Source organism: Phaenicophaeus curvirostris, chromosome 24 (genome assembly GCF_032191515.1).
Source record: "Phaenicophaeus curvirostris isolate KB17595 chromosome 24, BPBGC_Pcur_1.0, whole genome shotgun sequence".
Classification (NCBI taxonomy): Eukaryota; Metazoa; Chordata; class Aves; order Cuculiformes; family Cuculidae; genus Phaenicophaeus; species Phaenicophaeus curvirostris.
In genome coordinates this window covers 3,116,712-3,130,222 of record NC_091415.1, presented here as the reverse complement: position 1 = coordinate 3,130,222, position 13,511 = coordinate 3,116,712, and the positions used below count along the sequence as shown (strand labels likewise).

The 13,511-nt window shown below is 50.7% G+C and overlaps 1 protein-coding gene across 4 annotated transcripts in view; it reads left to right on the top strand.

The window, feature by feature from the left end:
- ATP2B4 (ATPase plasma membrane Ca2+ transporting 4) overlaps window positions 1-13,023 on the top strand; it is a 50,060-nt gene extending 37,037 nt beyond the window's left edge. For 2 of the 4 annotated variants that reach the window (XM_069876072.1, XM_069876073.1), the window contains exons 18-22: window positions 200-411; window positions 915-1,022; window positions 1,391-1,573; window positions 3,464-3,553; window positions 8,740-13,023. In XM_069876072.1, the coding sequence (XP_069732173.1) occupies window positions 200-411; window positions 915-1,022; window positions 1,391-1,573; window positions 3,464-3,553; window positions 8,740-9,045 (899 nt within the window). In that variant the 3' untranslated portion in view covers window positions 9,046-13,023. Of the gene's footprint in view, window positions 1-199; window positions 412-914; window positions 1,023-1,390; window positions 1,574-3,463; window positions 3,657-8,739 lie in introns of all 4 variants that reach the window. The other 2 variants (XM_069876075.1, XM_069876074.1) reach the window with 2 other exon arrangements.
- Window positions 13,024-13,511: the final 488 nt, after the last annotated feature.

Genomic DNA, 13,511 nt, shown 5'->3' with positions numbered 1-13,511 from the left:
TCAGGGCAGTAGGTTTTCAACATGTTTAAGGAAGTAACAGCTCAGTGGGGCTCGCGTGGGGGGCTCCAACTGGGTCAGGGGATCTTCAGCGAGAGCCTGGGATCCTAATTCCACATCCACCAGTGCAAAGCAGAAGTAAGGAGCCGGATCTCATCTTCTCCTCCCCTCCCTGCCCTTCCCCAACCCCTTGTCTGCTTAGGGGAGAAGTTTTTTGACATCGACAGTGGCCGGAACGCCCCGCTCCACTCCCCACCCACTGAGCACTACACCATCGTCTTCAACACCTTTGTCATGATGCAGTTGTTTAACGAGATCAACGCGCGCAAGATCCATGGGGAGAGGAACGTCTTTGAGTCCATCTACCGCAACCCGATCTTCTGCACAGTGGTGCTGGGGACGTTTGCAGCTCAGGTGAGGTGGTGGAAACAGCTTGGGGAATGAGATGGTGGGGCTGGGAGGGGACCATGCTGTGAAGGTAGGACCTGTCTGCTGCAGTAAACTGCCCGCTGCTCTGTCCTATCTCCTTATTCTTCTCCAGGAGCTTCTTGGTGACACAAAACCTGAATATCAGGGTCTAAAGTGTGTTGGGATGTGCCACGGCCAGCCAGCTAACACGTCCCTGATGTCCTGTAAAGCTACTAGCCTAGATCATAGAATCATAGAATGATTTGGGTTGGAAGGGACCTCAAAGCCCATCCAGTTCCACCCCACTGCCATGGGCAGGGACACCTCCCACTGGATCACATTGCTCAGTGCCCCATGCAGTCTGTCCTGATGCAAGGTCCTCGCTTCTTTTATGATCCCAGAGAAGGGAGAAAAGGATTTGTGGCTGGAGGTGACCTTTTCATCCTGTGGCTGTGCTGTGTAGCTCTTGGAGGTCCCCAGTGTGTGACTTGTTCTCTCCTGTGCTGTAGATCATCATTGTGGAGTTTGGTGGGAAGCCGTTCAGCTGCTCTGGGCTCACCCTGAGCCAGTGGTTCTGGTGTATTTTTATTGGAGTGGGAGAGCTCCTCTGGGGCCAGGTAAGAGCCAATCTCAAAAATGTACCACGTGCCTCCGTGGCATGTCTTGCGCCAGCCCAGCCTACCTTCCCGTTCCTGCTGCCTTTGTTCTCAGCTTTTATTCAAGAAAGCTTTGCAAGGGGGTGATGCTCTGTCCTAGTACCGTGCCAGCATTGAGGAGAGGAGGTTGCTGATAAGGTTGATTACTTATTTCCCACCCTGCTCGCTGCACATCCAGCAGTGACATCTCTTGGCTGAGTCCTGGCATCTCTCAGCTGCGTCCTGGCATCTCCCTGCAGGAATTCTTCCCCTGGGTCAAGGCTGGTGGTGGTCTCCACGCTGCCTTAGCCTTCAAGCTAAAGGACTGCTCTCTCCTTGCCTCCCCACAGCTCATCTGCACTGTCCCAACCAGCCACCTGAAGTTCCTGAAAGAAGCTGGCCATGGCATCACCAAGGAGGAGATCCCAGAGGAGGAGCTGCCTGAAGACGTGGACGAGATCGACCATGCTGAAATGGAGCTGCGGCGCGGGCAGATCCTGTGGTTCAGGGGTCTCAACAGGATACAGACACAGGTACTGTGGAGCAGCGGGTCCTGTGGGGCTCTTGCTTCTCTCTCTCTCTTTCCTTTTCTTTCTTTCCAGGGGCTTTGTCTGGAAAGAGGCGACGGCTGCTCTTTGGAGGATGCCACTGCCTCCTGGTCTAGACTTATCCCACCGCCTGTGCCTTTCTGGGTCTGCCTTGGTTGGAGAACCAGGACAGCCTGGCGTTTGGGGACAGCTCGGGGCAGGGGGAGGCACCTCTGTTCGATGCAGAGCACAGTGTCCTGCAGCCTGAGGCCAGGCTGGTTGCAGGCAGGAGGCTGGATACGCTGCCGATGGGCACCGTGTGCAGCAGAAGCTGCAGGAAGGCTACGGAGCCCCCTGAGCTTTCACTAGGTTGTGCAGTGAGTCAGCGTTGGAGCTGATTTTGGTCGCTCTTGGGACACTTCTCCCAGTGGGGAACGTGCCCAGGAGGGATCTGCCTGTGTGAGACCCTCTCCAGTCTCATTTCTCTGCTCTCTGTCCTTCCTGACAGCCCTTCAGCCAAGGGTTCTTGCCACCCCTTCCTTCCACCTCTCCAGGCTCCTTGCCTGGAGCTCTTGGCCCCACGGCACAGAAGGAGAGAAAATGGTTTCTTAATGGTTTCAAGTCGAGGTGCAACCTTGATTCTCTGCCTGTTGTGAGTGGTGGGGAGCAGGCAGGCTCTTTTGGGGGCCCAGGGGAGGCAGAGCTGCTGGCTCAGCCAGGCTTCTTCACATAAAAGATGTGCTGGGAGCACTGGGTTGTTTCAGAAGCGGTCCAGATGGGTTGGAGCCTGGTAGGTATGAATGACCTGCTTCTGGAGCCTCTGAGATAGCTCTCCCTGCAGCCGTGGTGGACCTGGGCTTGAAACGAGCTCTTGGGACATAAACCTTCCTGGATGCCGTCATATCGTGGAGCCTCTTTAGCAGCTCCTTTCTGGCTGAGGTGCCCTACACAGTGAGCAGAGCAGCCAACAGGTCTAACCCAAGAGTTTTGAGGACTTCTATCCCAAGTCAGCGTGTCTTAAGTGAGAGCTCGGGGCTTTTTCTCGTGGGCCAGCATGATGCGCTGGGGAAAAGAGAGTCTCTCCATGAAAGGAGATCAAACTGCAGAGTGTAAAATGCCTCTGGGCTGAACTAGAGGTGCGTGTGGGCCTGGAGAAGGTTCCCCTTCCCAAGGAGCCATGCAGGAAGCTGGTGCATTGCAGAGCTGGCACGGGGCTGGGGATGATCCAGCTACACAGCATCTGGGAAGCCACGGTGGCGCGTGGCTGCTGCTCGGTTCCTCTGGCCTCGGTGTGCATCCCCAGGGGAGCTGTGGACCCCCACCAAGAGTGTTTCCTTGCTGCATTCCTGCCTACCGGCTCGGCTTCCGAGCCCTGCACAGAGCCTGCGAGAGAGGCTGAAATGTCTTCCAGCACGGCTGGCTGCCGTGGGAGCTGCTGGGACACAGAGTTCAGCCCCTGCTGTACCTCCCGTAGGGCTGAGGGACCAGAAACCCTTTCCCAGTGCGGTTTTGTGAAGCCACCGGCTGCCAGCTCGCACCTCTGCCCACCCTCTCTCTTCCTCTGCTCCTCCTGCAGATTGCTGGAATAACCCGAGGTGTTTCCTCTGTCGCACCTGCAGTCTCTTTCTTGGTGGTGGGATAAAACCTTGTCCCTCTCACGCCTGTGAGAGCAGGACAGAGGCTGGAAGCCAACCTCTGCTCCCAGAAACACCAGCCGAACCCGGTGTGGGTTTACGGGAGCGCGGGGTGGGGGGTTCTCTCCTCCCCACCTCTCCATCCTCCTCCTTTCCTTCCTGTCCGCGTGTGTCTGCCCGACCTCCCTGCTCCCCTCCACCCCTGACCCTTCTCCCTGTCTCTGGCCGGGGCGACGCTATCTCACTCTCTGGTTCTTTGCAGATGGACGTAGTTTACACATTCCAGACCGGCGCCTCCTCTTTGCAGGGAGCCCTCAGGAGACAGCCTTCCATTGTGAGCCAGCACCACGATGTAAAAAATGTTTCTAGCCCAACCCATGTAGCTCTTTCCTCCGTCAATTCCACTCCCACCACTTCTGCTGTTGCTGCTGCTGCTGCATCTCCTCCTGCGGGCAGTGAGTGATAGTCTATTACAATGCATGACTTCTAATAACCACAGAGAGCACCTGCACCAACCTAACCCAGCCTGTTCTCTCTCCCTCTAAACCTTGACTCGCACACCGATTTCCCAAATGAAGGATGGGGCGGGAGAGCATTTCAGAAGAAAAATTAGGTTTTATGCTGTTGCATCTGTAACGAGTTTACAATAGTTTCTCATCCTTCCCCCCCCCCCACCCCATTCCTTGTTGCTTCCTCTAGTTTTACCTCTTCTCCTCCTTTGCAGGACTGACGTATGAGTCCGCCCTCCTAAGGGGTGCAGAAATTGGTGGTTCTTGTTAAAAGAGCAACTAAAAATGACTTGTTCATGAGCAACTAAAAGCATCTCTGTGCCCAAAAGCTGCTGTTTCTTTCTGAAGTGGCTCTTCCCAGCCCCAGCAGCCCCCAGGAGGGCAGGGATGGGTAGAGGTGTTGCTTTACTGAAGCTGTAAATTTATTTGGAGGCAGAGGAGCCACTCGGACCTTGCCACAGCAGTTAATAGGCTGCTGGGGTCGGCTGAACCGCAGTAACGGGCTGCCTGCATGCTCTCTGCCTCTTGCACGCGTGTGAGAAGGTGTGTTTGCTCCTGTCTTAGTCAGGAGCCCCGGCGGTGTGTGAAAGCAGCCAGTTACTGTGGCTCAGCAGCTCATCGGAGCTGCTCACCTGCAGCTGAGCCTGCTGTTTCAGAGCTGCCTTGCCAGCAAGCAGCCTCCCCTGACCCACCTGTGAATTTGCATGTTGTATGAGACTGAGCTGAGCGAGCCGATGCTCATAAGCGTGCTCTTTGCTGCCCTGGAGCTCTGCGAGGACCGTTCTGCTGGTCCCCTATTGCAGCCAGAGCATCGCCGCCCCCTTTGCAGCGGCTCATCGGTGCCTGGCTTGTTCTACACGCTCTGGCTCTCAGGGTATGCAGAGACACGCAGCTCTGCATGCAAACAGAGATGGAAAACACAGCCCTGCTGAGCATCCGTGGCAAAGCTGGATCCTGGATCTAGCTGTGCATTTCCAATCCAAAGAAAAGCCCTTTCTTTGCAGTGCCCCTCTTGGTGTTCATTGTGAGCTTGAGAGCACGTGAGCGTAAATTCTCTCTGCAGGGCTGTGCTAGGCTGTGAGTAGGTATTGTATCTTCCCTAGATAATTGGCTTTTTTATTGCACAGTCATTTTCCGTGTTCTCCTCTTATTAAAGAAATACCCTTGGTGACTTTTGGAACAGCTTTCAGTCTCCACTGTTTATGCGCTGTGGGAGAGGAGAGAAAATCTGTGATAATTTTGTTTTCTCTCTATTTAGTCGACATTGATGTTTGGATTTTTTTGTTTAACTCCGATGTTTCTGTTCCTGACTGCACCCGTGCACCTCCAAGCCTTTCTAATGAGAAGAAAACCTCCTTAAAGGGGTCTCAGCATAGTAGGCTTGGATGAACAAGACCAAAATGCAGGTTTTTTGCAGTCTGTGGATCTGTGTTCTCCCTGATTTGCAACAAGGGAATAGATAACTTGGATAGTTTGTGCCCTCCCTGGCAGCGAATGACTTTACCAGAAGCAAACCCGGGTCACTACGTTTCCCCTCTGTTTTCTGCCTAAATTTCTCTCTATTTCTCTCCGCCGCTTCCCTTCTTTCTCTCTCAAAGCTCCACTTCCCTCCATATGGATTAATGGTGTCTCTATGTCTTCCACTGCGCTTCTGTGGGTTGACTTCTCCAGGGCTGGACCTCTACAGCCCCACCTGCTGTGTCCCTGTCAGGGAGGTGGAGGAGAGGGAATGACCCTCAGGAGATGGTTTGCAGAGCTGGGCTGGTCTCCTCTGGGGGTTTTGCCCTGGTCTGCTGATGCGGCTTCATGCAGATGTAATTTCCACCTCAGTGGGAGCAGCAAGGTTTGCCCAGGGTGTTGCGGTGCTGCAGTGGTGGTGTGAAATGAGAATAAATTCCAAGCTTGGAGATTATGCAGGTTGTGAAAGTTTCGGGTGGAGAGGAGGTGTGAGCCTGGCCATGGGTAGGTTTTCACCTTGACTGGTGAGGATTTCATTTTTGTTTGCACTGCCTGGCTCATTCCAAACCCATTTCCTGGGTGTTAAATTCCTTTGACAAGGGAACAGCTGAATTAATTCCGCAGCACTGCTGACAGGGATGGTTACATCAAAGTGAAAATCTGAGGAGAGCTGCAGCAGAAGTTTCTTGGTGGAGCTGAAGGCAGTGATGTGGTAGATGGGGTCTGGACTCACCAGTGCTCGAGGTTGTGGGACAGGGGAAGCTTCTGTGAACCTGCTCCTACCTCTGAGCTTGACCACCTAGTTGCTTTGGCAGTCACCTAGGCTCTTGTTACCTTGTTTGGGTTGGTTATGCTTGGTTTAGTTGGTTTTGCACACTGCATTTTAGGGGTCAGTGCTTTTCTCCGTGCTTGCAGTTGCTGGTCTCCAAGTGTTGATGATGCGACAGATTATCTGTCTTGGCAGAAGGTGGCCTGCTTGGGGTTCTCCCTTGTCCTGCGCATTCAGATTAAACACAGAATTTATCCAGCACCTTACTGTGGTTGTTAGTGCAGCAAACAGCTCTGAATCTCCGTTCCCAGCTACTTAAACCTTCCACTTTTGCAGGCCAGCTGGTGCCATGGAGGTGTCCCTGGCCCATGCTCATCTTCTCATGAGTGTCTATAATCCAGCTTGCGTGTGCGTGCTGGTCCCTGTGTGTGTGCAAGAGCTGGCTTGTTTATTTCTAGCTGGGATGTGCTCAGCCCGTGCCAGGGGATGCTACGATGCTGCCCCAGGTGGTGCAGCTCCATCTTCCCGAGCCAGATGGAGAGCAGACTCGGGAAGGCATCCCCTGCGAGAGGGGAACCCTGGGACATCTTGCAGGTAAAATCTCCAAGGTTCCAGGCATGAGACTCTTCATGGAGTAACTTCTCTGCTCTGGTTTTGTGAGCGCTGTCTGTGCTGAGACCCAGGATCCCTAGCAGGGTCTTGCTGGCTGTGCTGGGTGGTGACTTCCCTCTTAGCCTGCCCAAGTCCCAGACCAAGGCTCATCTCACAAGGAAGAGAGCGATCGTCTCTGTTCACCCACCAGCTCGGAAGAACACGCGTGTATCTTCAATTGACTCATCAGCTTGCAAGGAGCTATCTGAATCCTTCTCTCTCCGGCAGCTCTGCACGCTCTCCACTCCCTTGGTTGAGTGATGGGGAGGCTCTCCAGGGTGTAGCACTGGGATGCTGTGGGAGGAGGTCTCCTTCTGTGGGATCTGTGGATCTCCTCCCTTTGTGTCCCAGCGTCAGCCCACAGGGGCACCATGAGAGCAGGCAGGGGACACAGTGGGAGTGGGTTCCTCTGGTGTTGGGAGAAGGTGGAGGGAGCTCAGAGCTGCTTCCATGGGGCAGAAGACAGAGCAGGATGACTGGCATCGCTATGGGGAGGGGTTGCTGACTTCCCTGCAGCACCCAGTGTGGATGAACAGAGCCTCATGGTGGTCTGGGGGCATTTCCTTTGTAAAGAAGGAGTTGAGCAGATCTCCTGGTCCCAGACGAACTCTGCTTAACAGAGCAAAGACTTCTACTGCTTCCATAAAACATATGCTTGGTCTCTGCTGACAACTTCAGTCAGTAGCTTCCAGCTCTATAGAGGGAGGAGATGACCCAGTTCCCAGTGTCTAGGAGGGTATCACAAGCCAGGAGGGTGCTGGGGTGACCTGCTGCGGCATGAGACGGGGACCTCTGGAGAGAGGCAACTTGTTGAGTGAGTGGGGAGAGCAGAGCAGTGATGTAAGGCACAGCAGAGCGACCCGAGGGGCTCTTTGGAGGTCGCTGCATGGTTGGTAGCTCTCAAGATTTGCGGTAAAAGGCAAAGCAGTGTGTGGGACTTCACCTGGTCCCCTAAGACTTGGGAGTCCTTCAGCTTCTCAGTTTGTTGGCTCTGCTTCCGAAGCCCACGTACTGCATCGCTTTGCTTCAGTTGATGCCTTTTGACATCTTTGAAGTGACCGTAGCCCTGAGTCATGCATGAGAGCTGGACCGAGCAACTGTGACTTGGCTGCAAAGGAGAGTGAGAGCTGGAAGGGTTCAAGGCTGGATTTCCAGAGGAACCGGAGGGAGCAGTGAATCCACTGCTTGGCACCATCTCGGCTTGATTCCAGACCTCGCCCTTCCAGTGGGATGGAGGTAGCAGAGCCGATTGTCCAAACCAGGCTCTGGATCTCCTGCTTGTGACACATTGAGTGTGGCTTTTGGCGGTGCTGACAGCCCGAGGGTTTCCCAGGGTAGTGCGTGCCAGGCTTTCTAGCAAAAGTTGAGACTCTTTTTTGTGCAGAGCATCCAAAAGAATGAGCTGTCTTTGGAAACCACCAGCTTTTATTCAGCATGTGGGTGTAGAGAAGGATCCAGAGCTCCAGCCTGGGATCCAGGTGGCAACCATGTGGGAAAACTCACATAGATCGGGCTTTCTGCTTGCATGTTTAACCGAGTCCAGTTTAACTGGTCATGGCATCCACTTGGACCTTCTGCTTCACATGGGCTTGAAAAGTTTGCGCCACCCTTTTAAAGCCCATACACCTTTCTATAGATCTAAAACTTGAAATAGAACAAACACCCCACAGTGCTCCCACAGCAGCGTTTTTTGCCTTGAAGCGAACCCACTGTTTGTCTAACCCACCTCTTTTTTGAGTTGTAGTTCCACTTTTTTGTCCTCGTTTCCACACACAGATCCGCGTGTGCGCACATCATGACAACTAATACATTTTGGCTTCCATTCATTCCAAGTAAACTGGGTTTTTTTGAGACTTTTTGTGTCTTTTTCTTGCAGCTTCTGAAGTCGCCCCATAGTCGGTTGATTGCCCATCACACACCTAGTGCCTGAGTCTTATCCATGTTGGCCCTTGTAGTTCACCATAGACCTCTCATGTTGACTTAGCTGTCTGTTCAGTGGTGGTGACTGTTGATGTTGTTGTTTTTGTTGTTGTGCTTTTTGTTTTATTGTGTCTTTATTTATTTTTTTACTTTCTCCTGCGAGCTCCGGCCTCTCGTAGCCGCTACTAACCTCTCTTTTTTTTATCCCCCACGCTCCTCGCCTCCCGGCAGATCAAAGTGGTGAATGCGTTCCGTAGCTCCTTGTACGAAGGCCTCGAGAAACCCGAATCCAGAAGCTCCATTCATAACTTCATGACTCACCCAGAGTTCATCCTGGAGGAAGACGAGCCTCGTACACCATTCCTTGACGGCGCTGAAGACGACCCCGAGACTGACGGACTCACAAAGCGAGGTGGGGGTAGCCTGGGTGGATCGACATCCCTCAACAGAAATAACAATGCAGTGGACAGCGATCAAGTTGAGGTCACCGTTCCCGAGCCAGAAAGCCCCTTACACAGCTTGGAGACATCGGTTTGACCTTAGAACTTCAAAGCCCCCTCCTCCTCCTCCACCTTTGCCCCTCGGCCTGTGTGATATCGGCACCAGTAACTGATCACACACTGCGGTCACTTCGTGTCAAACTGCTCATACGTATATCATTTTGGTGTTTTGTTTTGGGGGTTTGTTTTGGGGTTTTTTGGGGTTTTTTTTTACCTTTATTTAGCAGTGGGAACCAGAGTACCACGACGCTGGGTGGTGGGAGAGAGGCTAAGCCAAAATTGTGCATCTCCATCCCTAATTTTCAGTGGTACTCGCCCAAGTGAAGCAGCCAGGTTATTTCCTCTCCGAGAGTTGGGCTCCATGTGTCTGTCAAGGGTTTTCACTTTGAGAAATGCATGTTCAAAGAAAGTTCAAATTGTCTCAGTCTTACACGCACGCCCTCAGCCTGAGGGCTGGGGTGCGCTTGTGACTTTAATTTTTTAATTTTTTTTTTCCACTTGTGGTTTTTAGCGTTTTCTTCTAACGTTGGGGTTTCTTTGCTTGTGGGATTTGCCCCCCAGTAACTTCACAGCGGGAAGTGGGGGAGTTAGCACTCTAGAGTGGAAATTTAAAAATAAACAAACAAAAACCCAGCCAGGGGGGAAGGTGTTTACTCAGAGGTTGATAGATACAGGGATGTACACCAGTCTTCCACCTTGAGAAATGGTACCTAGCCTTTACAGTTCCTCCTCTGTGTGTGTTCCACACAATTTTCTCTATTTCTGAAGCAGTAATTGGTAGACAAAGAATGAAAGCGGCTTGGTTGTGACCTTGCTGGGTGTAAAAGATTGTGATTTTTCTACAAAGCAAGGTGGAAAGGAACTGGCAGTGGAAGGGTGGTGAAGAAAAACCCCGTGGTTGCAAGAAACGGGGCTCCTTCCCGAGTCTTAAGATGCGTCTCTTCTGCTCTTGAACAGCTGTGACATTTTTGACGAGAGCATCGGGTTATGGACAGTACCGTGGGTCAACTCCTAGATCATGGAAGGGAGGAGTTTTTCTCTTTCAGCTGGTGGAAGGGAGAGAGATTCTATGGCAGATGGAAAGACCCTTGACTTTGATAGCACTTCTGTAGCCAATTTGCCAGTGGAGGCAATTCCTCACAGGTTGGTTGGTTGGCTGCAGGTCTTCCAGAGAAGGTGCTGCGTGGAGGCTTTCGCTTCTCTTGCTGAATGTCTGAAGGTCATCTCTGCACCCCGTGTCCTTTCTCACCTCAGTCTCTTGAAATGATTTGGTGAGAGTCTCGTTTTCTTGGAGCAGAGGCCCCAGGTGTCCTGGGCAAGTTGGCTCTGACCTTCTTGGGAAGCTGTGGGACAGAGCAGGAGGTGGGAGTTTCCTTTTCTTGGTCTTAGTTTCTTCCCTGTGGGCTCTTGCTGGTGCACCCCTAGTTACTGGGCTGGAAGAAGCTCCGCTGCCTTCTCTCCTTTATCCTGTTTGGCTTGGTTGGAAGCCGAGAACCTGGTTGGAACTGGCTGTACATCGTCATCGTCTTTGCCCGGCCTCCATCCCTATAAGCAGGGGAGGTTTTTAGCGAGAGGGTGCCTGGTTGGTTTCTTCTTTTTTTCTTTCCTTTAAGAACGCACAGCAGAATCTCCCGTGCCTTCTCCGAGCACTGCCTGCAGCACCGCCTGCCACGCGAGGGCCCACTACTTTGCCAAGAAATAAGTGTTCCTTAAACGACAAACCACGAACCAAGTGTCTTTGTTTCGTTTCCAGCCCAGCACCGACTCGTCCCTCCCTTGGGGTGGGAGAAGGGAAGGGCGAGGTCACCCCATTCCTGCCCCCAGGTAGCTGAGGAAAGGTCCTTCTCCCAGATCTGCTGGAAAAAGGGGGTGAAGGTTGGGCTCCGTACACTGCCAACAGCAAGAAGAAGTTGCCACCACTGCCCATCTCAATTGCAGAGTCAGACAAACCCATCGCTGCCCTCCCTGTTCCTTCTTCACGAGATGAAAAAACACCTTGGGCAGGACCAGAGGGTGGAGGGAGTCTCCTTGGGGTTCCACACCAAGCAAGCCAAAAGGGGTGATTGTGGAGTTTGGTTCTGTAGTAAAGGTGACATCGCTTAAAAGCTCACTTTTTTCTATTTTAAATACTTGCAAAAAAGATAAAAAAACCAAAAAAACAATGAAAATAATGGTGTTCATAAAAGCTTACATAAATATTTATTAAATACTTAAGGGGGGACATACTGATTTTTTTTTCTTTTGATATTTTTTTAATACCTCAGACCTATTTTAAAAGAAAAAGGAAAAAATAAAAAACACTTAAACCAACACAATGCCAACTTTGGAGGCTCTCAAAGTCACTCCCAGAAATCTGTGACTGGCAGGTTGCCACAAGGGTCTGGTTGTTCTTTAGTTGATATTATTTTTGTTGTTCCAGTTTCCATCTTAGGAGGGGGGGAAAGAAATAATTATATATAAATATTATGCAAAAAAATATAGTTTTCTTTAGATCAGAAACTGATATTTTTTACGTCAGCCATATGTATTTTGTTTAAAGAAAAAAAAATAAAGAACTAAAGGGCGAGTCCCCGTGGCTGCAACGGCGCCAGGTTATGGGATGGCAGGTGAATAATTCAGTGTATCGACGATCGGATGCCAGTCAGCTTCCTTTTCTCTGAGCAGCCATCAATCTACTAGACGTTACTTGGGATGACACAAATGTTTTTTTTTTTATATATATATATAGATTACGGCGGTAGGGCTGGTCGCTTAAAGCATAATTTCTTGTGCGTCCATCCTCTCTGTAAAGTATTTTTTCGATTTAGTCGCAGTGATCTACTGGCAGCAGCTGACTCTTGAGTTATTATTGAGGACTTCAAAGAGTTGGGGGAGATTGGTGCTCTACGCTGAAAGGCATGGTCGGCGGCACGAACTTCTGGGGACTCTCTAACATGCCTTGAAAGAGGGGGAGATTATATATATATAAATATATATATAAAAAATTATTTTTTGCTTTGTTTGAACTGCCACGAGTGCGCACGGGGGAGCGTGCCATGCCAGACAGGAACCGAAGTCATACCCTGTGATTACGTGTTAACTTGCCTTGGAATGCTTTGTTATTAAAAAAAAACACTCTCGACATAATTTTTTTTTTTTGCATCCAGTTCTTCATAACAGTAGGGTCTCTGGTGCTGGTGGTTTGGTTTTTTTGTTTTTGTTAAATAAATTGGCGGATTATTGGTACCAAAGACATCACACCACGTCCTGTGTGCGTTGCCGAACGAGGCATTTTTTTTTAGGCATTTGCATTCTGTGATGAGGTTTCCTTTGATTTGCACAGGGGTTTTACTTCATTTTCAAAGGTTTTGTGCAATAAGCTTTGACGGAAAGATTTTTTTTTTTCTTTGGAAACAATCTCAAGAAGGAAAAAAACTAAACCACATTTTAGCATGGGCAGCCTTTGGCTTTCCCCAGCCGAGGAGCAGATGTCCTGTCCCCTTTAGAAACGCTTCTCGGCGTGATGGGACATTGGGGCGAATGGAAACGTCCCATCTCAGAGCCAGGGAGGGCATCTCCAAGCTACCGTTTGTCCTCCGTGCCTGCAGGGACTGAGCACCTCAACGAAGAGTCCCTGCAGGCTCTTGTACCTCGCGGGGGAAGGACACGTACCTGCCTGCCATCGTTCCTCACCGCTGGGTCCAGCTCCGACAAGTTCATCAACCCGTGGAGCGTGCAAGCTGTAAAACTCCCTTCTGCAACCCCCCGGCGCTCCGAGATGGGGCTGCAGCTCTCCTGGGGCAACGCCAGCGTGTTTCTTGCCACCTGGCTATTCCTCTCCACCATCTCTCCCTGCCACCCAAGACTGGTTGATCTCTAGCCATCCCGCCTCTACTAGCCTCCCCAAACCCCACGATTTTCATTCAGCGAAGCCCATGGCTAAAACTGCCTTTAGTTTATTTCCTCCCCTTAAATAAATATATATATATACAGTATTAAATCAACATTTGTGTGTGTATATATATTTATCCGATGCTCTCGCAACAAAACTTTCTTTTGAAGAGGGCACGCAGATCTGAGTTGTTTTTTTTTTTTCTTTTTCCAGTAACTAAGTATAATAAGCACTGGTATTTTTGTATGAAAGAAAAAAAACCAGAAAAATACAAAAGACTGAATATTATGTGGTATGCATGACATTAAACAAAAAAAAATGGTGGTTTCAAAGCAATATGTACCCTGGTGTGTTTGCCATATCCTAGAGTCCAGCTTAAAGTGCACCTGATCTGTATTGCATTTTGATATTAATCTCTATGTACAATGTTTTGCATGTAATTTATATGGTTCTTGGGAGAAAAAACATTTTGAATGACTTGTCAGTTGGCTTCTTCTGAGAAAACAGACTCCAAGCAGAGATAATACTCAAAGTGGAAGCAGAAGAGCGGTTGAGGGGGTGGGAAAGGGGGTGCATAGCAAAAAAAAAAATGAAGCTTGATGGGGTGGGGGAGAAGGGTAATGGTTTGGAAT